The 27,813-nt window shown below is 41.1% G+C and overlaps 1 protein-coding gene across 2 annotated transcripts; it reads right to left on the reverse strand.

Moving 5' to 3' along the window:
• Positions 1 to 201: 201 nt before the first annotated feature.
• ADNP (activity dependent neuroprotector homeobox) lies at positions 202 to 27,727 on the reverse strand. Of its 2 annotated transcripts, XM_052650639.1 has the most exons (5): positions 27,603 to 27,727; positions 26,598 to 26,705; positions 9,570 to 9,682; positions 7,701 to 7,793; positions 202 to 4,611 (listed from the first exon to the last, which is right to left on the reverse strand). In XM_052650639.1, the coding sequence occupies exons 3-5, from the start codon at positions 9,675 to 9,677 to the stop codon at positions 1,504 to 1,506; spliced, it is 3,309 nt and encodes a 1,102-aa protein (XP_052506599.1). In that variant the 5' UTR covers positions 9,678 to 9,682; positions 26,598 to 26,705; positions 27,603 to 27,727; the 3' UTR covers positions 202 to 1,503. The 2 variants fall into 2 exon arrangements, with proteins under 2 accessions (XP_052506599.1, XP_052506600.1); XM_052650640.1 differs by lacking the exon at positions 26,598 to 26,705 and having other exon boundaries at positions 27,603 to 27,699.
• Positions 27,728 to 27,813: the final 86 nt, after the last annotated feature.

The following is a 27,813-nucleotide window of genomic DNA, read 5'->3' on the forward strand; positions in this document are numbered from 1 at the left end:
GCAGAGAGTAGCTGCCTGGTCAGTGCAACTGTTCCCATTATAAGGTGAAAACTAGCATGGACTCCACTTAGAAGAGAGAGCACCAGGGTATTAAGATTCTGCTTGCAAATCAATGCTTATTTATCTTTACATCCTTGATCACTGAGACATTTACATATCCAAGCAGGTTCTGATCCTTAACAACAGAGGAGCTGAAAAAATTCAAGGATGTTTATTTTAGTGATTAAAAAGGTAACAGACAAAGGCCAAACCAAATCAAAGAATCTGTAACAAGAGCCTTGAGAGAAAGCCTTCTTGATGCCATTCTTGGTCTTCCACAAGTCTCCTCAGTGGCCGTGCCGCCATCTCTGCTGAGGAAGCCACGGCATCAACTGGTACAAGATGTAATGGACACACAGGACTGGAAGGCGTAATAAAGCAAGTAAGTATTTACATTAAGCACAATACAGCAATTTATTTAGATGCTTAAAATGAATACAAAGGGAAATAAAGATCACAAAATTATACATACTACAACAGTGTGTCATATATTAGATGGTATAAATGAATACACCAGGGTGGTGTTTAACTAAAGAGAAAACTAAATATCCAAAACGCAGCACTCATTGGCCTGCTGCTTCAACACAACACACTTCCATACAGATCTAAAAGGTGTCAAAATTAGTAGCTGCAAAGTCAATTCTTGCATGTGATTTTTAGCTTAAAAGATTTCAGAAAACATCTGAAATACCAGTTTTTGTTTTTGTCAGCTGTAATGTCAAGGATATTCAGAACAAGAAAAATTCTATAATACAAGAGAGTCCAGATATATATCTTATGTGGCTGGCCTCTGTCGCGAGATTGTACAAGGTTATGTGCAAAAACTAAGTCTGTCCCGAAGTCCACACTAGCGCAGTTTCAGGCTTTTGCTAGGTCAACTAGATACAGCGCTTATTACACAGCAAGGGCAACACTAAAAAAAGAAACGCATCTATGATGGCTACACAATAACAATATCGTAAGCATCACTTGAATAGGTCTAAAAGACTGTACAAATATACATTTCAACTATTCAGAATGAATACATGAAAAAAATTGATTTCCCCAAAGTCCACTGTACACATTGGACTGGCAGCTTGTGTGTTGGCCCTACACTACCATTTAATCAGGAGAACGCTTCTCAAGGACGTCCAACCAGACACTGTTTTACAGAGGGAAAGAAATGTAGAGAAGGCAGGTAAGACAAACCTCTGCTTTTTCTCGTGTGCGTTCATGAGCCACCAGCTTATTGGTTTTTCACATTTAGTTACTTTGTCTGTCACAGAGCGTTCTAAAGCAAGATCAGCCAATCATGTGTCACAGACTTAGAAATAGCCACTGGGATTGGCGTGGCCACACGTCCCCACCGCCTGATGACCCCGCACTCAGAAGACAGTACCAGTTAGAACACAGCTTTGCAGTCATAACTGACAGAACAGAGTTCCAGGCTGCAGCATTTGCCACCAATGCCAGAGAAGCCGGCCCTTACGCCTGCTGGCTGCTCAGTTTAACCCCCGTCAAGCTGCTGTGCATCGGGTCAGCCACCCCATCAGTCATGTTGTCAAACTGCTCCCCATCCTCACTGTCAATTGTGCTGTTCTGCCACTCAATCTGTGGGTTGGATAAGCGCTCATCATTTTCAGTTGCATTCTTCCACTGTGACTGGTCCTTGGACCAAAACCCTTCAACTTTTCCATAGGAACTATTCTTCCACTTCAACTGCTCTCTGTCACCTTGCACGGAAGCCTTTTTTTTGGCAGCTGGCTTACTGCTCCTCGCGTCTTCACTCTGGGAAGACTCATCGGACCAGGTTCCTGTTTTCATCTCACACGTGTTGTCCTCAAAGTCTGACACCTGTTGGGAACCAGGGCCGCTCTCAGATGGAGAAGCACCATCTTTCCACTCAACAACATCATCTTGGTCAACCTCACTATCAGAGGCCTCATGCATTAGTTTGGTTGGCTCCTCAGTCAAATGAATAGTTTCATATTTTGAACCATCCTCCTCTTTTTGGTCTAGCTTCTCAGTTTCTAAAGCATCTTCAGAAATTACCTTCGGTATGTGTTCCTCTGCGTTATCATTAGGGATTTTAGGCTCAACTTCAAAAACAGGGTCAAAAGGGCTATCACTCCCATTGGATTCTTCCTCCAAATTTTCAAAACTGTCTGAGGAACTGTCATCTTCCTTCCCAAGATTGAGCTTTTTGTCTGCTGTTTTACTAGCATTGACTCTGGAATCCTTCTCATCATGATTTTCAAATAGCCACTCAGCATCAAAATCCATCTCATGCTTAACTTTGTTTAACTCTTTCATGTTGAAGCCCAGTAACACACCAGGCTTGTACTTTTCACAGTCTCTGACACACTTCTTCCTCTTGTTACTAAAATGGGAAGCAATGTCACTCTTCCACAACCATAAGCTTGCCGCCAGCTTCTCAATTTCTCTCCTGGTGGGATAAGGTTGTTTGTTGAAATATTTTGTTAGGAAGCTTTTCCTGGCTTCATAGGAATCATCTTCATGACCCTTAGGGTCTAAAGCTAAAACAACAGGCTCCTCAGGCTTCTCTTCAAAGAAGCCGGGTGAATCGCTATCTTCATCTAACTTTCGCTTCTTCAGCAAGGGGAACTCCATTTGCTCGTAAGTGCGCTTCACAGGTGCCAGGCCGGGGGACTGGTTCAGCCGCGAAGGTGCGTTTGTCTTGTCCTGGCCGTTCTGGGCCTTGCCCACGCCCCTGCAGTGGACCAGGTGCAGGGTGATGGTCGAGGCGGTCATGTTGCTGGTGTACACGCCGAGGCAGTGGATGCACTTGTAGGTGAGTTTCTTCTCCACTGGATGGACTGTCTGAATCACCTGGTGCCTCTCTCGTAAGTGATGTGCAAGTGCGTCGGATATGGGTCCTTTCAGGATTGAAAAGCAAAGAGGGCAGAGGGTTTTCCCAACATCTTTCTTATAGGGCACTGCAGCTTGAGGTGAGCTTTTAACAGGAATATCTGCCTTTTCCTGCACTTTTGGCTGTGGCTTTGGAGGGATGGGTGGGTTATTTTGGGCATGGTAAGCAACAGACTCAGCAGGAGCATCCCTCAGGTTATACGTGGTTACAAGGAGATGGATGTTAGTGTGACTACCCTGCTGCAATGTCAAATCAAAACTCAGAGTGGAATCTGTTTTAGGTCCCATCTCTTCGTCCACGTGAACCATCCGCATGTGAGCCGCCATCTTTTCCACGTCATTGAAGGTTGACCGGCAATACGGACACGACAGACCATGAATTAGCATATGGTTGAGCAGAGTGTCTGTGGGCAAATAGCGATTACAGTAAAGGCATTTGCTAGTGAAATTGTGTATTTTCATAATGTAGTTGGCTACTGCTGGGACTTTCTCAGCTTTATGTTCTTTTTCGAAGTGCACGCTATATACATTTTCAGGAAAAAGCTCATTACAGATTGTACATATTTTCCACTTCTGAGTTGAGGAAGTATTGGGTGGTGGAGGGCCAGTGGCAGCTGCAGTTGGCTTGGAGCTGGACTGACCTAATACTCTGGATGCCTGTGACTGGGAGAGGGATGGAGACTTTAACTGGCCTGAAGAGAGAGGCGGGGCATTCGGAGACTGCAGTGAGTATCTTGCTGGTGCCTGGGTCCTCTGCTCTGACCCAAGACCGTAAGATCTTCCATTTCCACTTGGAAGTAACTGCTTCACAGACTGAGACTGCTGAGGGATGGAGACCGGTGCATTGCCACCCAGCCCCAGTCTCATGGACTGACCAACGCCATAGCCCTGGCCTACAGATTTGACTCCGTAGTTGTTCTGCTGTAGGTGGACATTGGACATCATGTTGACACCCGTGGAATTTAAGTTAGGCTTTGGTATTGAGAGTCTGTTCACCATCTGCTGTGACGGCAAAGACCGTACGTTTCCAGAAGCAAGGGAACCAATTCTCGATTGGAGCCCCATGCCCTTCTTCTCTTGAGGCTTGGGAGCAATCAGCATCAGGGGCTTGGACCGGGGCACCACCACATTCGTGTGGCCGATCATGGCAGTGACCTGGTAGCCTATGCGCTCGTGGTCCTCGATGACATGCTGGACCAGAGCCTCGTAAGACTTCGGCATGAAAAGGCAGCGCTTGCAGTGAATACTGCTTTCCTCCCGGGCATTTGCGCCTAAGGGGACTGCACCATTGAGTGATTTTTCTCCTGCCTTTGCTATGTAAGGTGCTGCCACATGCTGAAAATGTTCCCTGTAAATGTGCTTCCTAACTATTTCATAAAGAGGATCTCGGTAAGTGCACTTCTTACAGTAATAAACAGCTTGCTCTACACTGTCAGCCTGCTTAGGTTTAAGGCCATCACTTTTGCTTTTATCTTTGAAAGTGCTGAGGCTGCTACTTGGTGCGCTGGCGTTTGGAGCATGAAATATTTTAATGTGTGTTTCCAAAGTCTTTTTGTCTGCATTGAACGTACAGTAGGGGCAATTAAGAAGAATCCTATTTTCAAAGTCTTCACTATGGACATTCCGGAAATGACTTTTGTAGGCAGAGAAAAATTTTGAAGAAAATGGGCAAGCGCTGCAGCAAAAAGGTTTTGTCCGATAGTCCTAAAGAAAAGACAAAAACTGGAATCAGAATGCCACTTCAGATAAGCATTAACAGGTTCTAGATTTTTTTTCCCCAAGATAGTCTTGAAGAGACAATGCTATTTTTAGAACTGAAACTGTAATTCATTGATCTGAGTAAAACTTCCTTTTGCAAAATGCATAATTTATAAAACATTAGGTTGGTACAAAGGTAACTGCGGTTTTGGACTCCATTTTAAATCATTATAAGTAGGCTCAAACACATTTTTATAAATCAAAATAGGAACCACGACAACCAACACATTTTTGCCACCGAAAAGTAAGTTTGTTTATTCCTGCAGCGTGGTAAAAGCTGTGCTTCAGGATTCAACAAACTCTTGGAAAGCATTTTCTGCCTCCTGCTGGTTGTGGAAGTGTTTTCCCTGCAAAAAGCTGTCAAGATGCTTGAAGAAGCGGCAGTTGGCTGGCAAGAGTCCAGGTGGACACTGCGGGAGGCGGAGCTCCCGGCGTGTGCAGCCTCTGAGCGCCGCTGTGCCGCATGCGATGGTGATGCTGTGCACGAGAACGGGGCCGTTCTGCTGACCAGCGCCGGCTGCAGGAGGGAGTTTTCGGTGCGTCTCAATCGATTTGCTGAGCGTACTTCTCGGCTGTAGTTGTTTCGTCGGGATTCAGAAAGCTATAGTGGATCAGACAGGCTGCAGACCACCAGACTGTGACTACGTTCCTTCTTCGGTGCCAGCAAGGGTTCGGGAAGTGCTGTGGAGCTTCCTCTCAGCCCAACCACCGACTGGACTGGTTTGTCACTGTTTGTCATATAAAATCCGCTTCTTGTTGCACGTCACAATCCGATAGAGAAACAGTTCATTGTTGCACAGAATAAGGGAAGACACTTCAAAACGACTTTTTGATTTTCGGTTAGCTTATCATGAGACACCCACTTATCGAGTTTTTTCACTTTTCCAATTTGCTTCAAATGCCGAACCACTGTAGAATGGGCAATGTTCAGCTTTTTGGCAACTTCTCATGGAGTAAGAAGATCAGCTTCGATGATGGCTCTCACCCGGTCGTTGTCAATTCCCGATGAGTGACCACTACGTTCCCCTGAGGCTCTCGTCTCTCACGAAGCTTCCTGAACCGCCAGCCGCGCACGCGCGTTAGCAGCTCCCGGGCCAAGCGCTCTGTGCTGCCAGTTGATTCCGCTGCTTTGCAACCCATTCTGAACACGAGTAAGAAAATCACTTGAATTTGCTTTTTGTCTAACATCCTTTCCATAGTCTAAAATAGATATAAACAGCAAGTAATAAGTCATTCACAAAAAAACATAAAGTGAGACGAGCATTAAAATGTATAACATAACTACATTTATTTAGTGTATTCCAACAGCAAAGGTAAATTTCAACAATACAAAAACCGCAATTACTTTTGTACCAACCTAATATAAATTCAAATGAAAAAGCTGTTGTAAACTAATAAACACTTATTTTGGTGTCACAAATAAAAACTCCATTCAGAATTTTTCCTCAGTGTTTTTAGAAAAGAACAGTCACATTCAGTCACATTTGCTCACTGGTTTAGAGAAACCCAAGGACAAATGGCTTCAAGATAAACATTTTATAGTTAGAAAGGACAAAGAATAAGCTAGGTGAAATCACTACAATCACTCTGTAAGTACAGCTGCTAAGTTGCTGAAAGTTTCAGACTCACTAGAACTCAGGCCCCAGAGTGTTCTAGTGCAATTAGGCAATACAATATAAAGACATACCTTTGATCCTTTCCATCACGGAAAAATTTTTGTAAAAAAAAAAGGGCACATTTTCAAAAATCTCAAACATTTCCCCCCTCTGATCTAAGTAGAGTGTAGTATTCGGATTTCACTGAGATCAAAAACCCCACTGATCTGAAAAGTCAGCTTTCTTCTGTAAGCCACGCTGTTCCTTCTTCTCAACCAAGAGCAGCTTCAAAAGAAGTAATGAAGTGACAGCCACTCTGATTCAAATTAAGAAATTAAGTAAAAATTCCTACAGAATGTGGGGAATGCAGGATATTAAAAAGCCAATATAACAAGCACTGCACAACTTACTAGTATCAAAGAGCAACTTATAGAAACAGTTCATTAACATCTGTGCAGTTGGTCCTTTCATGATAGGGGAAACAAGTTCGGTGAGAGGTGATCGCTTTTTCCTTATAAAAAATCTACCTTGTTTCAGACACTGGCTACAACCAAAATGAAGTACTGTGCTTTTCCTTCTTTAGTTTTGGCAAAACTGAATTAACTAAGTGACGCGTCCTGCTGGAAGGCTTTCCTATTTTAAGGCTGCTGGTTGATACCCTTTCCTGGGTTATTACTTAGAAAAGAACCAGATGACATCACATTTCTGAGGTGGAGGTTAAAAGTACTGACTCCCTGCCAAGTATGTTCCAACAGATGAACAGATAAATAATCCAGAATTACAATCACCACTGAAATAAATAATGATACAGTTTGAATTGATAATCACTTCTCCCTGTGGGAAAAGATGTATTACCCATGGCCCTCTATTTTTTGTTATAACATCACCTATTGTTATTTGTTGGCCCTGCTGGTGCCTTTGATTACCTAATACCATTTTTAATTCCAATCAGTAACAGTTAGGCTGCCCACCGCTACCATCCTACAGAGCCACCTGTCCCACAGCCCGAGTGCTGGCTCATACTACTCCACAGAGGCTGGGTGACGATACAGACCAGCAGGAAAACCTAAATGGAAGAAGAGTCCTGACTTCCCCTTTATAGAAAAGACAAGCACTGCAACACAGAAAACTGCAGGAACATTTCAGAATCAGAAGAACCAGAATACTTCTGGCAGGGTTAGAGGAGAGGGGAATTCTGGTACATGTTGGGGATCACAACTCTTAAGTAACAAACTGTCCTATTCCTCTTACATTTAGTTTCAGGACAATGAAAAAAACTAGACCAAAGTTCTTCCTATTTTTCTCTCTTAGGAAAATATGAGATAATAAATTTTTAACACTTTCCACATTAGGTTGTCTACAAATAATGTTACACTATGGAAGGCTTACAACTGAAAAGGGAAAATGCTGCTTTGGGGGCAAGTCTCCTGTGCCACTTACCTGGTTTTTTGTAAGCGAAGGGTCCCATAGTCCTACATCCTCCCATGTAGTGTTTTTCAAATAAAAGTCATTAGGTTCAAACTGTTTAAAGTCCTAGAAAACAGTGAAAGAAGTTTCAAAAACATGGTATTAATTCTAGCCCACCTTGACATATAAATCCTATCTCTTACTAGGGTTGGGGAGATGAACAGGAAAGTCAACCCCACCCAGAACGAGACTAGGAGTCGTAAGGTTCTTAGGAAATACAAAAGGGCACATGGATGTTACAGTGAACATTGTGTGTCAACTAAACATTCCCGTCATGGTCACCAGGTTCCAAAGAAACCACTGGAGTTCTAATTAAATAAAAAATTAAGCCATGTATTGATACCATTAAGAGCTGGTAACTCATCAGCTGTAATACTGGAACAGAGTGTAAGACAGCAACATTCACTCAGTACTACAAATGTGGTATTCCGGTTCTCTGCAAGAAAAATGTTCTGTGGAGATGGGGGCGGGGTGGGACTGGACTAGAAGGAAAACTCAGGATTTCTGAACCCCAAGAGGAGGACCGCTACTCAAAGAAAGCATGTGGTATTATGTTAAATTACTCTTGTGTAAAAATTTGACCCCCTGCAACCGTGAGATAGGAATATTAAAAGTCTTATAGTAAAATTCCTCTTGTTCCCCAAAGGTTCGCAGTTCAGTGTGGAATATCAAGTATACATAAATATATTCCAGAGTACGGAGTGGCTGTAATAGGGATGAACAAATCAAATGCAGGGTAGGAAAAGTACCTCTAGCATTTGCACTGCTCATCCTTGTGACGGTCACCCCACTGCACGGGGCGTGAATGGACTAGTCCATCAGGTAGGCCTGCCTGTACCTGGAGTGTTGGAGAGGGTGTGGAGTGAGCTCCACACTGGGGACGGCACAGCTAGAGAACTCCAATTCTGAGACGCTCTGGTCTTCCTGATATGCCCCTAGAGTAGGTAAGGGAACCAGGAAAAGGAAACCTGTTGCATGAAGGAAACTGCTTTTCTGCTTTCAATTTCTTCCAAACATTTACCAAGTGCCTGTTGCGTGCCCAGCACTGTGCTAGGTGCTGAGGAGACACAGATGGGCAAGGTAGTTACAGTCCCTGGCCCAGCTGGAACTTAAAAGGCTAGTGGGGAAAACAGCTTTAACCATTTCTTTCCAATCAGAGGTTTCTGATCCACTAACCACAAGATCAGAGTAACGAGATCTGGAAGAGGAGCCCACTGCACTGGTTATCCCACAGGGCTGGTAGAAAGCTCACAGAATCGAAGGCGAGAGCAACAGTCTGTAAAGTCCAAACTGTTACCGAGGGAAAGACAATGGTCTATGATGGGTCAAAAGGGCCAACAAACGCTCAAATCCCAAGGAAAGAGACAACAAGCACCCCAACTACTACGCCTCAACAATCAGAAGGTCAACCAAAACATTCAGGCACATCAGAATGAGAACAGGCTCTGGAGTCTCACAGACAGACCTGCCACATGATCAGCTGTGAGGTGGACCTAGTCCTTTACTCGTTCTTCATGTGTGTGTTTGAGATAAGAATTCCGATATCCCCCTAGGGGCTGTTTCAAAGGATTTGAATTTAGAGACCATTTTAAAGCACCTAGTAGAAAACGTCCGACGTGGCACTTTCTCAGTGGTAACTGCTTTTGCTTCAGGACGCAAAGATGAAAAAGCCCACTTTAGGGAGAAGGGAACAAGTTAGGCCAATTGAGAAAGTTCTAGCAAAGCTAATGCTGCAGTTAAATTTCAGAATCGCACCTAAAAATTAACGATCCTGGCCACTGACACAAAGTAATGGAGCAGAAGCTGAGTCGTGTGAAAATTAAAAAATGACATGCTACTTACTTCTATGTGTTCTTTACAGTATTCCAACCCAATGTCACTAAGTATTTTTTTCACAGTTTTCCGGGCTTTTCTTAAACTGCCAAGATTGTTGACAGGAAGTTGGAACATAGTTTCTATTGGAAAAAAAAATTTAAGTCAAGTCAAAACAGGAGCAACTTGCAATATTTACTAATTCCACTGATGGTAGGATCACAAACCCTGGCCCAGTATGACAAAAAAAGGTGAGTAGATATCCTTATCCACTATGTTCTAAACTCTTAAAGGAAGCACTCCCTGACCCTCTCTACCCCTAACAGGACATTTTATGTTGTAGATGACATGAATCCAGGGCAGCACAGTTCTGGTCAGACCTTTAAAAAACTAGTTTGGGATGAACTTATTTAAAGTTGAGAATTAGGATATCCCAACCGATTACTTTAAAATCAAATGTGAATGTTTTTCTCCTTGTGATGTTGAACCTCTGAAAACAGAAAAACGTCCACCATTTCAGCATCATTACCACAACATCTTGAGTGCCAGAGAAAGTTAAGTTTGTGTTGCCTGGGAACTATCCTGCAGACTGTGATGGGACTGGGAGTTTTTGCACTGTACCCAAACTAGACACGGATGGCCGTGTATCCCGCCCCGCAGTCAGCACCACTCCTGGACAAAGGCGCTCTGTCGTGCCGTGGAGTCAGTGCGGAGATGGGGAAAGCCAGCACCAGGTGTCAGAGCAAACGGTAACTGACAGGATCAGGGGAGCCTTTGAGAAAGGAAACGTTTCTGTATGTATGAAGGAACTGAAATATTATTTAAATGACCCAATACATTAAAGCAGAAATTTAGATCCACTTTTCCAAGTTCCTTAAAAACAATGGTTAAGAAAATAAAATAAAACTTGGGCAACTGATAATTTGTATGGCTTGCAAAGTGACCATGAATGTTCCCTACACAGCAGGGTAAAAATTTATCATCGACTTAATAATCTAAGTAAAATTTACAGGCTATAAAGTAGCTCTAAAGACCAAAACCAGGCAGAAACAAAAGCTGATACATCAGGATTTAAAATTCAGTACATGCAAATCTGGCTTTCTAATTAATAAAGGCTGTCACTCTGTAATACCACTACCATTTGTAAACCACAACCACAAAGTCAACTAATTCAACTGTGGTAAAATAAGTTACTGCACTTACTATTCTAAAAATCAATATTAACTATGAAAAATGGGGAGGGGGGATGAATCTTACCAAAACCCCCAGCAACTTCCAGAAATCCTAAATCTGGATATATTTCACCAGAACTTAGTATACCTGAGGCCAAAAGCAGCATGCAGTTCCCGGAGACCAACACCCTCAAGATGGACCCCTAGTTGGTTACAAAGCATGACCATGGTGTCCTCTGCACACAGGCTGCCGTCTCATCCTGCCCAGTGTTTAGCCAACAGACTGAGAAGTCAGTTCTGGTGCAAACTGATATGCACTAAGGGCCAGATTCACTAGCCCTTATGGAAATTTTACTGCTAAATTGTTTTGAACCATCTTTTTGATTCAAAAAATCTGTTGCTTAATAAACTGATTAAAAAGGAAAAAAACTAGGTTCTCACAAACCAGGCCATCAGAGAGAAGCACCTGACAGAGAAGTGTTTCGGAATCAAGGAGGTGCTCTGGGCTAATTCTGAAGACACCGAGCAGCACGGTGAGCGCTGAGGAGACGTCTCGTTTCTCCGTTCATTTCATCAACGCTCCATGGGCCCAAATCCCATTCTTTTGGAACTTCCATGTTAATGCCATTCCACTTCAGAGCAGAGATGTGACCCAAAGACAGCCCTTTCTGGTTTTCCCTGCCTCCTGGAAAAGCAGCTCAACATCTTACTAAAACAAATACAGAAAGATCTGGAAATGTCACCACATACAGAAAACATCCTGGGGAGTCAAAGTGAAGCTCAGGATAAAAGAAAATCCCATTTCCTATGGAGAACACCCGTGTTCTAAGCGCCCACCCCACAATAGCTCACAAAGTTGTTTTAAGACTTCCAAGTGAGGCACACCTCACTGCTTCATGGCACCCAATGTTATCTACCTACAGTTGTGGAAAAAGTTACAATATGCTCATAAGGGAGCTTAGCTATAAAATCTTACATACAAAAGATGATTATTTCAGCCATAAATTTCTTCAGTTTACTTGAGTTGAATTAAACAGTCTTATAAATAGTGACACTGCTTACTGGAAAATGCTGTACAGAAAATGGTTATTCTACAATTAGCTAGGAGGAACCCAAGTTAAAGTTTACAATGAAAGATGAAAAATATTCTAGGTTAAGATTCTAACTGTCTTCATAAGCAGATTTCTGACATTTCTGATCATCTTGGGAATTCTATCATCTGCCCCTTTCCCTGGATGAAGGTATTCTTCACAGAGACCATCTCCAAAATTTTGTCCATCTGGAGCTAGAATAACACATTCATATGTGTTAGCATCCTCAAAAACAACGAAAACTTCCTCTAGCTTTTCACTTACTGAATAAAACACTTTTCTCAGATATAAAGCAGGTACGTGGAATAGAAATACAATGAGTAAAGAAGGCTCCCTCCTACTCCTAGCCTCCATTTCCTGTGTATACTTCTTCAGTTTTTCTATGCCGACAGCAAGCCAAAGATTCCTTGAACCAAAGTCTCCAACAACGTCTATCGGCTAATGTTAGAATTATTACAGGTGATTAGAAAAAGAACTCAAGGGCCCTATGCTTTTTATGTTTTTCCCAGCTCACTGCTTGCTGTTAAGAAACAACTTCAAATCAACAGCTTCCTTTGGGGTTCACTGATGTTATCTATTTGATTCTTGTTTAAAAACATTTAAAAGACACTGGCCTCTTCTTCACCCCTTAAAAGCCTTTTGAATCAGAAACTGAATCAAAGGGCCACACCTTCCTATTTATTCTGTGCTTAACTGGGAAGGGAGAAGGACAGAGTAAATAGGCAGCTGACTGCCTGAGGTTAAGGGGTACTCCTCACTTCTGAATAGAGCTTAAAATATTCACCATCATTGCTCTTAGGGAGGAAGGTGTCTTACGATAACATCAAACTGTCTAGAGGCGGGCACTGAAAGGAGTGCAGAGGGATGGGCGTGCTCCCCAGATCTGTCCCCAGGTGGCTAACCATTCTCATGAGCCTCCTTGGCTATCAGGATGGCCACTTTCACCAGGTCAGCACCGCTACCCAAACACCAAGGAAAACTTCCTTTAGCCAAACCATACACTTCTGGGCTCACAGCATAAAAAAGGGGAAAATATCCAATTTAATAGAATGAAACCACTGTTCATCTGTTCATCAATCATTTTTGGAGCACTTTATCCATGTGCTAAATATAGAGAGCTGAACAGGATACAGCTCTTCCCCTTCAACAGCCCACCGCTTCTCGGGTATATAGCAGGCACTGGGCCACTGGAGTAAAGGAGACACTCGCTCCCCTCTCTGCCCAGCTTCCTCTTGGAACCACGAGCGCAGAGAGTATAGGACCCTGGTTAGCCAATTAGTGCTCTCTCTCTGCAGACCCTGATTAAGTACAGACTTTGACATGTGCCCCAGACAGGGCTAACACTGAGCAGGAGAAAAGCACAGAACAGAAAACTCTCCTGCTGCTGCTGCTGTGAGATCCTCAATCCAGCTGTGCCCGAAAGACAGCCCTCTTGATTTCACCATTCCTCCCCCAAACTTTTCATAAACAAGTACAAGCACATGATCACTTTTGCTTAAGTTTTGGTTCATGATGCTTGCAGCCAAAAGTTTTGGTAGTGGGAAATAGAAGAGGAAGTGAGCAAGGAAGAGGGAAGATTGGGAATTTTATGCAGAGTAATTACATTTGTGAATTGGGAGTAGTAGAAAGAATAGGGATTTGTCAGGAAGATGCAATCATTCTGAAAGAGGCATTGGCCCCTAGTTTCATTAATTAAAAACAAAAACACTTTATGGGAAGAGTAAAACACTTTGTAAATTCTAAAAGATTTTGGGCAAAGCTCAAACTCCTTAATAATGGAGTTAACATTTCTAAGTGTTTTATTAACTGAAGTTAATTTTGGTTAAGCATATGCCATCTGATGAACTACACTTAAATCTTCAATTTTGGAGAACAATTTAAATTCACTGTTGAATATTTTAGCCATATTCCTTCTTATCAATCTCCGCAAAATATACCCACACCTACTGATTAGGGCCAAAACACTAAAGTTTTACTAATAATCCCGGCCAAATTCCCACTCAGAAAGTAATTCCTTCCTCAGAAAGCAAGAGTCAGATGATTGAAATGAAAATACGAGATCTGTGGCCATAGGGTACAGATGATTTAGAACCATATGAATTTTAACTATACATAAGACTGATCAAATGCATGAACCTCTTATCTCAAATGCAAAAATACTCCTTTATACCAACTACAAAGAGGTACATAAAAGCAGAAAGAGCCTGCCTCACGAGGAAATATCTACAGGCCAAATCTTGACAGAAGGATCATCAATGACTGTGAACTTTAGGCAAAGAGGTCATTAACTGACAAACACAATAATCATCGTTTCAGAAACGAGCTCTGCCAGGAGGCTTAAACCTTGTCAGGGGCTGCACTCAGGCTCATCTGGGCCAAGAACACAGAGAGGAGCCCAACAGACGACAGCGATAGTTCAAGAGGCTGAAGAAAGACGTGCAGGACCTAACATACCAACAGTCAACAGGGCTTGTCTGTAAACTGCAGTCCCTCAGCAAAGACACCATATCAAGGACAGCATCATTTAGTCCCTGTTTTTAGGAGAAAAGCATTTATAATTGCACCATCAAAGTAAAAACAAAACAACAAAAAGAACCCCCATGAAACCCAATGTTAAACCTTTGACTGATGCTGCTGCTAAGTCACTTCAGTCGTGTCTGACTCTGTGTGATCCCATCAACGGCAGCCCATCAGGTTCCCCCGTCCCTGGGATTCTCCAGGCAAGAACACTGGAGTAGGCTGCCATTTCCTTCTCCAATGCGTGAAAGTGAAAAGTGAAAGTGAAGTCGCTCAGTCGTGTCTGACTCTTAGTGACCCCATGGACTGCAGCCCACCAGGCTCCTCCGTCCATGGGATCTGCCAGGCAAGAATCCTGGAGTGGGGTGCCATTGCCTTCTCCAAACCTTTGACTAGGTATACATAATCAAGTCAGGAAGAAGGAAAAAAAAAAAAAAAAAAACCCACCCTCCAAATCAAACTTCTACAGATTATATTTTAAATAAATAACTGGAAGTGTGGATCTAGAACAGCATTTTCCAGTATACAAATTCTTCATATTTTTATATGCATTCTTACACGTTTCAAGTTGCTAATAAAATATATGGTGCTGATTTAACAGGCCAGAAAACAGAAGTAAACACAGTAGTGTGTCCCGGTTTCCAGCACCTGCAGGCGTAACCCTGAGACTTTATAACGCGTGGGAAGTGAAATCTGAACATATACTAGAATGGCATCCACTTCGTCCTTATACCAGTGAACGCAAATCTACAATTTTCATGGAAAAAAACATTTCTAACACTGTATTGAGAGGCAGACCAGACCAGGTTTTTGGTAAAACCTGAACATAAGTTGCTTAGTCTAAACCAGTGGTTTCCACTGCCCCCACCTGACCTTAAAGAGATGAAATCCTTGTTTTTAAAGAAATCTTAGTTGAAATATGAAAAGGATAAAAAGTGGAGAGAGGGGCTCAGGTTGATGGAAAGAGGAAGAAGGAAAAGTTCTCCATCTCCAAGTCTCTCTCTGAAATAGTCACTTGTCTAAACTAAAGCTCAATATGCAAATTTATGCCAAGGTCACCCAAAGCATTAAATCTGATGGCTAGAGCAGAATTACAATAGTTTGCTGAAAATCTCCCCTGAATAAAATTAGTCTTATCAGAATACGGTTATAGGAAGCCCACAGTAAGCTTAAGAATTAGGACACAGTTTATACTCTTCTGTTTTTTAAACATTTCTACATTCAAGCTATTAAAAACAAAAACAAAAACAAAAAAAACACCTCTCTGGAAACATCTTTTTGGTAGGGAGTAGGGGAGAATCAAAGGCCAGAAATGATGCCATTACTAGTGAAGAAAAAAAAAAAAAAAAAGGCAGCAATATATTCTAAGTTAATTAAAAAAATCAGGAAGACATTCAAATACCTACTACATTTAAATATACTACAGTATAAACAATTTCAGTTCTGGTACATCATCAACCCAAGTTAATATGTAAGAAATTCAGATCCTAAATACTTAAAACAATATTCCACTTAATGTTGGTGCAAGTATTTACATAACCCACACTGGGGTTTTTAAGTCAGTCTTTGAAATTTCTTTAAACCACTGATCTAACTAAAAATATTAAGTTATGCTATTTTCTAAGAGGCGTAGGCATTTGAAGAGTCACAGGAAGAGAATTAAAGCATCAGTTACTCCACTGCTACTCATGATGGCACTTAAAAAAACTGTGTGTGATGTCCTTGTGGAAACATTTTGGACCCGTTAAGGTAGAAAGTACTCAGGCAGAAGGGAAACTTCATTCCCATACTTCTGTCACCCCTCAGCAACATATTTAATACTGTAAATATCACTCACTGAGTAAAAGTGTGGTCACTATGAAACATTTTCTTTTTATAACCAATTAAGTATTTATCTTTCCTGACTATTCTGGGATTCCAAGTGGTGAACACAGACGCCTTACATGCTTTTCAGGATGTCACTAGCCCTACATTTATAATAAGCCAGATGTAAAAAGATTTATATATTTGTATTTTAAGAAAATGAACGTTGTAAAGCCTTTCTAGAACAACCCTCTGATGAGTGAACACATCGGGAGCGTAGAGCCTACATCCAGTCTGGAAGCAATCACCCCACTCAATCTTTTCCTAAAACACAGACCTGAACAGAAGCAGCTTATCTTTCAATTTCCTATAACTGCGGGCAAAAGACCTTCCAGATGCCACAGGCTCTTCACATGAAAGGCAACTGGGTGTCCTCCTTTTCCTCTCTTCCTCAATCCCAAATACCACAGAACAAGTAACTGACTATCCAGGAATAGAATGCTACTCTGGGTTAGAGGATGAGACTGTGCAGCATACAGAAGTTTAGTCTCCTTCTCACCAGGAACGTTCAGCAGCGCTGAGGAACGTGCAAGCCCAGAGGGATGAGAAAAAGACACTGCTTCGCCAATGAAGATACACTTGCACTAACGGTAAATTTAAACACTGAACATCAATTACGTTGCTCAGGATAATCATACTGGAACACTGTTAATAAAGACAAGAAGCAAATAGGAAATGTAACTAATTTTTCTTCTGTCAGTTTGATAACAAAAGAAACCCAGTTAAAAAAAGATTTTCAAGTTTTTAACCAAATCAGTTATTAAATCCCTTATAATTAAGTTTTCATAACTGTTTCTTTCGTATTTATGCAAGGCAAAATGCCTGTATTCTCTAGATACAGCATCCTGTACAGAAATGTTTTATCACAGGGATACCTTTGTTCCCTCTCTATAAACGATGTATGACTCTCTTCCACAAACAGCTCTGCCTTAAGAGACTGTCTGCCTGACTGCTTAGTGTGAGTGAAGCACAAACCCCACACCAGGCAGCTTGTCCCGCACAGGACAGTTGTGTTCACAAGTTTACTCAACAACGCAACGGAAGAAGCCCACGACTCTCAGTTCAGCTGCGAAAGTCTAAACACTCAGCTGCCCAACAGCCTTTCCAGGTGTTCAGACCCTCCCTGCTCCCCTCCCAGGAGGCCCCTCTCCAAGCTCGCCACGCTCGGTGCTTTCCACAGCCCCTTCCCTCCTCACCTCAGCCAGTCTCCAGCAAACGGGCTCCAGCTGGCCAATCTCTGGTGCCCTGTTAAAACACGGGTACTTCAGGGGTGACATGATCAGGCCAAGCGGGACAATGCTTCTTTAGTTCTCAGTATGATTTTTAAACTAATGCTGCTGAAGGGTGCATTCGTATTGGTTGCACCCACTTCACACACACGACTACAAACAACCTTTTTTACTTTGGCATCAGGTGCCATCTTTCTCAGCATTAGCTGGTTTAGCTGATGAGAAAAAGATACTCTATTCTGAATACATGTCTGGTTAGAAAAGAAATAACTATCAACTATGTTTAGGCACCGTCTCATTGAAGGGGCATGGACATACAGGCCTTAAGAAGGGCAAAAGATTAAGATTCATATTTCAAATCACAGTATCAACTACGAAAATGCAGCACTTTGAATCACTGAAAAGGATCTAGGGTTTTACTTAATCTAAACTCTTCTTGTTTTACAGAGGAGCAACTGAGAAGCAACTGGCTTAAGGGCAATGAGCGTGTCACTCACAGAGCTGGGTTTCAAGGTCATCTCCAGATCTAGGGTGCATTGTTCTTCCTATTATCCAAGCAGATGAAGCTCTGATCACTGACATTAATTAAAAGTAAACAATGCATATGATATACACACATCTGAAAGTGTCAAGACTTTAATACCCAAGGCTGAAATAACCATAAATAATTCAGTCAAACCAGCTCAAACAGAGATAATTAAGAATGCACACATACATCTCAGATCAGAGGGTCCCATTACCTCCAAAGAAGTGAGCCATGAACTCAGCTCTGACTGAGACCACTTGCCCTAAAGCGCTTTAAACATCACTACGGATGCCGACAGTTACTAGATGGTCACATCTGAGAGACAGCTTTCTATCCAAGTTGTAATGGCAGCATCTTGCAAAATGAGAACCACAATCTTAGAATCCTTAAATAAAACAATAGCTTTTAAAAAGCCAGATGTGTATTCTAGGTTTCCCCTATGATAATGAACCAGTTAACCATTACCACACTCACGGAGTGCTCTGAGAACTGCCGAGAACAGGCAGAGGCTTTGGCCATCTTTTTTCTTTCTCTAAGGGCAAGGGCTGGGGGGCGGGGGGGGGGGGGGGGGGGGGGCGGGGAACTAGTCTGCTCTCAACTGCCTCTAAAGCTCAGGTTCCTCTCCCCTGGCAAATCCTCTTCGCTACTGTTACAAAGGCAACTGAGAAATGAAAACACATGCCCAGGCAAAGACTTGTACATGCACGTTCTCCGCATTATTCGTAATATCCAAGAAGGAAAATCAACCCAAATCTCCATCAACTGATAAATGGTTAAGTAAAATGTGGTAATATTGACACGATGGGATATGATTTAGCCATAAAAAGGAGGGAAATATTGATATATGCTCAACATGATGAACCTTGAAAATACCATGCCAAATGAAAAGTCACAAAAGGCCACTTACTGTATAATTCCACTTATATGAAGTATCTAAAAAAGGCAAATCTCAGAGACAGGAGATTAAAGCTGCCTAAGGTTGGAGGAGTTGTGGGGGCAGGGAGGGAATAGAGGGTGCCTGCTGAAGGGTACTAACTAGGTTCTTCGTGGGGTGAAGAAAATATTTTAAAATTAATTGTGGTGATAGCAGCACAACTCTGAATATACTAGAAAACACTGAATCATATACTTTAAATGGGTGAGCTGTATGAAACATGAAAAAATATTTTAAGTTGTTAACAGGCCTAGCGTAAGATTACAAAATGTAGATAAGGCGATGAACACAAATGATTTTACCCAAAGACAAGACAACAGTAAATACTGGGGTATACTTTTCCTTCCAGATTTTATGCATGCATAATTTTTCTTAAAAAAAAAAAATCAAAACACAAGAAAAGGGAATCAATGTATTTTATTCAGTATTTACTCACACAGCAAGAAAACCAATATTGCTTGAAAATTTTCTAAATTAATTTTTAAGAATTATGTGTTCCAATATGGCAGATACTAGCCACACATGGCTCCCATGCACTTGAAATGAGGCTAGTCTGAGCTGAGCTGAGATGCCTTAAGCTTCTGCCATGCTACCATCACCACCATCCCTCCCCACAACCCCTTCACCTCGCAGAACCGAAACTCCGAAACGTCTGCATCCAGCAGCAACACTCCACCTCTCCCCTACCACACGCACATGGCAACCACCACGTGGGTGGCCTCTATGCTTCTGACCACTTGAGGTACTTCACAGAAGTGGAATCATAAATACCCGTCCTTTTGTGACTACTTATTCTACTCAGCATAAATGCCTGTAAGGTTTACCCAGCTGTAGCATCCTGTCAGATTTTCCTTCCCTTTCAGGCTGAATAACATTTCATGCTATGTATGCGTCACATTTATCCATTCACTTGTTGATGGACATTTGCTCTCTTTCAGCTACTGTGAATAACAACACTGCCAGGAACATGGGTGTACAAGCAGCTCTCTCAGACACACGTGTGTGTTGCTACATCTCATGGTAACCCTGTGGCTCTGCCATTTACACTCCCAAGTATACAGGTTCCAATTTCTTTACCTCCTCAACATTTGTTTTTCTCTTTTTGACAGTAAGCATCTTAATGGGTGTGAGGCTATTACTTTCATCATAATTTAAATTTGCTTTTCCCTAAAGATTAGTGATGTTGAGCAGCTTTCCATGCACTTTTGGGCAATTAATGTATCTTCTTTACCCATCTAGATTTGCTTTTAAGCATAAAATATATTTGAGATTTCCAATGCTTAATATGAAAAAAATGCAAAGTATCTCATAAATAACCTTCCAAAAATAGACTGCATGTTGAAATGACAATACTTTGGATATGCTGGATTGAAAATTATTAATCTCACTTTTAATTTTTTAAAAAGTAGCTACTGGAAACATGGAAAAGCCTCAAAGATATTATGCTAAACAAAAGAAACCTGTCATAAAAGACAAATATTATACGATTCCACTCACTTGAGACACTAAGAGTAGTTAAATTCACAGAGATAGAAAGTAGAAGGGTGGCTGCCAAGGGCTGGCAGGGAGGGGAGAAGGAGGATTTACTGTTTAACGGGGACAGAGTTTGCACTCTGCAAGATGAAAAAGTTCTGGAGATGGATGGTGGTAATTGCTGCACAATAATCTTTCTGAGTGTACTCAACGGCACAGAACTGTACACTTAAAAGTGGATGGTTCAGTTCAGTTCAGCTCAGTCGACTCTTTGCGACCCCCTGGTTAACGTGATGCATAAATTTTATGTCATGTAGATTTTACCACAAATCAAGTAAAAAAAAAAAGGTAATTCTGAGAAAATACAAGACAAACACTAGTCAACACAGAAGCAGATAAGGCTGTTATTAAGTATCTGTTAAGACTGTTTAAAGCTTCCTTTGAACAGGATAAATCCTTTAGAGCAAGTCCTGGATGTAATAAAAGAACTCTGAAGGCCTTTACAAATTTCTAGACCATTCTGGACTATATTAAATGAGCACTTCTCTGGTAATACATGAATGGCCTCCAAACTGCTAAGTACTTAAAAAGAAAAACCTTAGTAGAGAGTTCACTTTCCTGGCAAAACTGCTTCACTCCAAGAGGCCAGGAACAAAGGACTATATCACTTTTGTCCAAGATTGTAAAATTCACTCTGCCTTAACTAACAGTTTAACCCAGTTAGGGTTACTTTAATGAGAAGTTCAATTTTATTTTAATTTTGCAAAAAACTGAAATGATTCTACAGCAGGTAGCAAAAGCACAGAAATTTTCATGTATTAAACTTTTCAAATCACCTTAAGTTTCTTTCAAACAGTTACAGGATAGAACTGGACAAAAGGAGAGGCCCTAGGAAAAACAAAACAGGAAGCCTTTCCAAAGGTAACAGAATGCTGAAGAATTTAACAGCTTAAACAAGAATTGTTTTCTTTAATATTGGTGTGGTTCATCAGTATTAGACCAAAAATCTAATGGGAAATAAACAACCTAGTTCACCACATTGTCAGTCACCAAAATTACAGTCACACTGTCATTACAAAGTTTCAACATGCTAGTCAGTGGCTGGCACACGGCATGCCTCAGAAAGCGCAGAATGAACGAACAGTCCCTGTCTACAAAGGGCTTACAGAGGTGACTCCCTATATGCGCACACACACGTATATGGAAAGAAGAAATGTATTCAGACGCATCACAGATTAACGTTCTGAGGCTCTGTAAGAGGGACGGTTCATTCTCGGCAGGGCTGGTCAGGAGAGGGTGGGAGGAACTACTGCACTGTGGCCACTGTGTTCAGAGAAGAACCTGCATCACTGCACGGCTGCTCTGCTGAGCTTCTGAGACCTGAGGGAGCGCACGCGCACTGCAGACCTGCTGCTCAATCTGGACAGTCTGCAAACAGCCAAAGCCTTAGGTGTAAGATAACAAAACACAGAAGTGATAGCAGAAGGACGAGAGGTAAAAAGTTGAAGCATAAAACTACAGCTGACATAAAAATTTATGTTTTCCAGTAAGACTATATTAGTTTTATGGACAAAAACTCAGCTTCCTTCCAGCCATGTGTAAAAAATCTCTCCCCTTCATACCTTTAAACTCCTGTAATAAGTAGGGCGACACAGTACAGTAAAATTTTGCCCTGCTAGAAAAGATGGCACAATGTAGTGAAAAACACAGCTCTAGAGGTCGACAGATCTAGAGATCTGTTTAAATCCCTGCTTTGTGGCTTACTAGGTTTGTGACTCTAAAAATGTTACTTAACCTCTGGAGGTCTGTTTCCTAGGCCATAACCAGTTTAACACCATTCCACTGTTCAAATGTCAGAAGCAGCAAGTAAGACGAAGCCAATTAATGCTTACAGAAGTTATTACCTTAAACTAGATCAGGAGCTATAACAATAACTTTGCAAATTATGAGTTCATACCAGGATATAGTCTTTTAAAAAGCACAGACTATTGTTTTTTACTGAGAATCAGATATGGTTGCCATACATGTTTCTGACTGCATTCTAATGCATTTATACTTACACAGAATAGTGTTTTTATACATCACTGTGAGCCATTTATGTTTGAGTCAGCATATTAACTTCACAAGTTCTGTAGCACTTATAATAGTTATGCAGTAGAGTGTCCGTAAGTACCCAAAATAAACCTAGGTGACTTAGAAACACAAAGGTGCGATCTAGAATTTGCTTATAAAATACATGTGTACTTATAAAATTTGTGTTACTCCTTTTAAAAGGCTTTCAGGCAAAAAGACTAGTGCCTACAACTAGAAACTGCCACCTTTGAGTATTCAGATTTCAGACAAGAACCCTAGAGAAAATGATTGAGAACATGTCTTACATCCCAATCTAGCTTCAGAGAGGGTGTGAGATGGGAGGCCATTTCCACATTTCCTCCATTTTAATAGGCGCCCCAGCAAGGCAGGGACACACCGTGGCGAGTGACTCCTGCACTACGCCGCCTACACGAAACTCCACAGCCCCGGAATGGCTTGCTGTCAATGGACAACCAGGTTTCAAAGATGTGACAGAGGGGAAGTCAAATGAATTCACAGGCAGGCCTAAGAGGACATCCAGATGTGTCCATTTATAAGCATTCCAGAAGCACATCTCAATAGCCTAAGATAGAAAGTAAGTTGTTTTCAATTCCTTAGTAAGTTTTCCACGCTGTATCAAAAACTAGTCAAAATAATTTTCCCACAGTAATGGGAAATGTTTTTCTTACTATTCTTGAATAACAAAATACATAATTTTCTTGAATTACCTTCTCACGTTTTTCTAAACTGTCTCCTACAGTCAAGGCTTAGCAAAAGCATTATTCTTACAGCAGGTTTTGCCACCTGACTCAATCCTTACACTTTCCACAAAAGCTTTATTTTCCTGATCTCAAACCAGGGTTCTTAAGCACTCCCTGCATTTAAACACACCGAGTCTCGCTTCGTCTTCTTCACCAGAGCAAGAATTCTTAATTGCTGACTTAAAACGTACAATATGTAAAATTTTAATAAATCCCACCACATTTCCACTAGATAGAGGTTTCTTCAGATACATTAGGCTTCAAGAGGCCACTCATACAGGTCCTCAATTGCGGCCAGCTCCCACCAGAAAAGGAAAGCCTTACACATTTTCAAGGGAAGCTCAGGTTTCCATAAGCTCTTAAATGGGAGCATAGAGGGTTCAGAAAAAGACAGAAAAGGCAGAAGGGCAAAAGCCAGCAATTATCTGTCTAAGCAAAAATTACTGCTCAGAGGAGAGAAGGAACAAGACTGCCCTAAAACAAAACACTGGGAAAAGCAGCAGACTATAAACACAGTTCCTGTTTAGATCCTTATACAGGCAACTTCAAACCCTACACAGCTGCTATTTCTTCAACCACCACTGGCACAGCTCTCACCCATAAAGAAGCTAGTGTACAGCTCGATGCTCTACCTGCACAGCCTACATGGGATCCTTGGGTGTTAGCTGGCATCCAAACACAAAACATCACTATGAAGTTATGAAGCACTCGTGTGGGCCCTCATTAGCCAAACAGCTCACAGGGGCACTATAAAAGCCTGTGCTCCAAACACAGGCCTGGGGGCCAGGCCAGACGTATTCCAAAGCTCACTTCGCTGCTGCACACCGTAGTGCCTTGATTTCCCTACTAGTGAAACAAGGACAGTCCTGAGAGAATTGAGAACGGTTTATAAAGTGCTAAGAAAATGATACCAATACTAAAGGCTTTGACCAAATCATATGTGAAATGACATACAAACAATTCAAAGCTAAGAGACTCCTTTACAAATCTAAACCCTTACTGGAGAAGGAATTAGGATGTGGAAGGATTTGTTTTTAATTCTAAGAGATGGTCCATGTAGGAGTCTCTTACAGATTCCGGGCATGTTTTTCAGCTACAACGCAGTCTTAAACTGTGGCGTATGTTCAGGGAGGTCTTCCCCTGGTAATTCTATTCAAAGTCTTTTATGCTCTTCTAATTTTCAAGCCTTTATTTCTGGAACACTGCTAAAATTCTTGAGGTAATCAGGATTTCTCTAGCTGCTGTCTTGGAACTAAGCTAGGGATCAATAAAACCAAGGAGGCCTGTGACCGCATCTGAAGACAGTGGACAGGAACACACACATGGAGAGAAACTGCAACCAAGGACTGCAACAGTGAAAGAATTCTGCATTTTACACTTATTAGAACAAAAGTGTGCACCTCTCATCAAAACTCACTTCACATACCTGGCTCACATTTTACCTGACTTCCTGTATACAAGCATATCCCTACACAATCAAGTTGAGAGAGAGAGATATGTATCTTCCAATTTGAGAAGCCTGCTAATATTCAGAGAGCCTTCTCCCTCCAGTGAAGCAGAGGGTGAATTCTCATTTCCACCGACCCCTCAACTGGCAGATTACCCAAGACAGGTTGTGATCAAAACGAAGGTCTAAGGGGTACTGAGACCCCAAGAGACTGAGGGAACCCAATCATCCATCCTCTCACTTTCCAATGAACTGAATCAGGCAAACAAATAAACACACAGTCACGTGGGACTGTGGCCACTCAGCAATCAAGGCAGAAGGTGCCAATGTGTCAACAAGAAACAGCCTCTACATTCAAAATATCAATTCACTTAATTAGTGTGAGGTTTGGCTCATATCAGTTTCAAACAGCAAGTTTCCAAACTAACAACATAAAACGTGTAACTAACAGAGACGCACATCAGCACAATCTGGCATTTGCTCCAGACTTACCACCACAAGTTCTTACAGAACCAGGGGAGGAGAGCCCCTGTGAGTCTATACGATGCTCGCAACACATCGAGGCCTGTGAGTTTACCTATAGTTAATACTCAGTGAGCAACATTTCTTTCCATGTTCATGCCTCTTAGGCAAATAAATGAAAATTACACTCTCATGGAAAATGTTTCACCTTCTGGAAGATGTAACAGACTCTGACGTTTTTTAAAAGTGAAAGTCCTTTGGAAGTCTAAGTTGAACAAGTAGTTTATTACACAACAGTACTTGAGCACCTTGATGTAAGCTACGAGTTAGTTTCTAATCTTATAAAACAAGAATTATATTTTTTGGTATTTTCACATTAAAAAAATGTTTAAGATTCAAACAGATTAAAAAAAAAAAACACACCCCTGACATTTAATTGATTCCCCCCCCCCCCCCCGTACACTTAAATGTATTGTTTTTAAACATTACTTCTGATATTCGGACCTTTTACTTGTATATATCAACACTAAAAAAGTATAATGTTTATATATCTATATACATATATCCACCCATCTATTAAGAAAATCAATCTGCCAAGGTCTACGACAACTTAGGCAATTTGTTATTTACACATGGTTCTCAAAAGAAAAAATACTACTTTCAGAATAAATTCTCAAGTTTTCCTTTTATTTTTTCCCTACCCAAGGAGGGATCCCTACTTGTTCCTTTACAACAGAACAGCCCTATCTTCCTTATTAAACTGTATTTTTCACAATTAAATGTGCAGTCAGAATGTGTACATTAACCACCAGATTGTTAAATACTAAAAAATACTTTCAATACTTTCTAAAACTTACCAGTAGTTACACTTCAATATATAATACACCTAATGTAATTATACTTATAGCAATCAAATATAAATAATAAACACATGTAGGAGTGTATGTCACTAATAAAAATCAAAAGCTGTTTTTATTTGACAAAAGCCTATTGATTATTTGTGAACAAGTACACATTCATGGAAAGGTTTGTTCTGATCAGAGAATGTTTCAGGTTTTTAGAAGCTTAGCAACTCTTGAGACTGGGTCATCAAAATAACAATTATCTAGAACTTACTTGACATTTAGTCTATTCAACATGCTGACATTTTATTCTTAATATAAATAGTATTATAACTTTTCCTGCACTCTGGTTTAAGGGAAAAAAGACAAACTGAAGTAAAACAAGTTCATGACGGGCATGTTTAAAACCAATGACGTTCAGAATGAGGAGGACCAAGGATCTTTAGAGGTCCACAGTCCAGCTTCCTCTACTTACTACACAGACTATAAGAACCAAACCCAAAGATTTAGTTAGTTCAAAGTGTAGAAGTCTCTAGTAAGGCAGTATCAGGAAATTTTCAAAATGGGTCAAAGACAAAGGAATATTTACTTAAAAGTTCAATTAAATAGAATACCCAATCCCCACCCTCTAGTTAATTGAGGCTTTTTAATAAACCCTCACAGTTTACCTAAATTTCAGCCCTTCAAGGCCAACTGTTTCACTTTTTGAACGCCAAAAGCAGGAAACCTTTGAAATTGCAGAATTTATGCTTTTTAAGAGCTCACAGCAAGTTTTCCTGTAGGGGGAAAATGGCTATTACCACTAAGGACATCAGTTAACATTGTATCTCATGTGTAATTTACTAAATCAAACAAAAACACCTTCACAAACTTGCCTCCAACATAACCCTCAAAGAAGAAACTTTATTCAAATTAGTCATTTAAAAAGTTGTACAACTCTATATCAAACACAAATTCAGGTCAAAATTTTATCTACTTAACAAATACTAAACAGTATTTAAAAATTACAAGTAATACCATTTAGATTATATATCTGATTCTTCTAATTACTAAACAAATTGTGAAAGCAATTATAGTTAAGTCTCTAATGGAATACCTGAACCAAGCTGCCTCCTTTTCACTCACCAAAATGTTACTTGGTAGCAAATGTCCAATGCAAATTCTCCCTTAAGCATCAACTGGTTAACTATGTTTCAAAGACTACAACATTTATCTTCCCAAAGATTTATCTTGGTGAATTTTTATAAAATACTTGTATCAAGGTCTTAAAAGTACACCCAAGTGTCAATAAACACTGCCAATCTTTGGTTAGCAAGTGCATGTTCATGGCAAGGCCTGTTCTGATCAGAGAATCTTTATGGTTTCTAAAAGCTTAGCCACTCTTGAGATTGGGTCATCAAAATAACAGTAATTGAACTTAAGGTACTTTATACACAACAGTGCAGAATGAAACTCATTAAAACAATATTAGCAACTTTAAAATTTTCTCTTAAACAAGCCACAAGTCATTTCTCTGTTCAGAACCCACGTCGGCAACCAGCTCTAACTGGTTCCTTGAGGAATGTGGCTAAGCTGAAATTTTGGACGTGTTGGCTTTGGTGGTGACCAAAGAGGAAGAAATCTCTGGCTTCCCTGTTGCTGCAGTTCCCACCCTCCAAAATGAATATACCCACCGGTGTGAATTGACAATGTGGTCCAAAGAGCAAGGCAGGAACGGAGTCCAGATCCTCAAAATGGTAGTACAGGGCATAACCACTAGGCCACCTATCAGTTCAGTACAAAAAGTACAACCCTGCGCATCATGGTGCGAAAGCTGGGGCCTAGGTTTCGCATTGTGCATCTCACACCTACGGAAATAACAAGAGGAGTAAAATCTACAGAAAT

Source organism: Budorcas taxicolor, chromosome 13, assembly GCF_023091745.1.
Source record: "Budorcas taxicolor isolate Tak-1 chromosome 13, Takin1.1, whole genome shotgun sequence".
NCBI lineage: Eukaryota > Metazoa > Chordata > Mammalia > Artiodactyla > Bovidae > Budorcas > Budorcas taxicolor.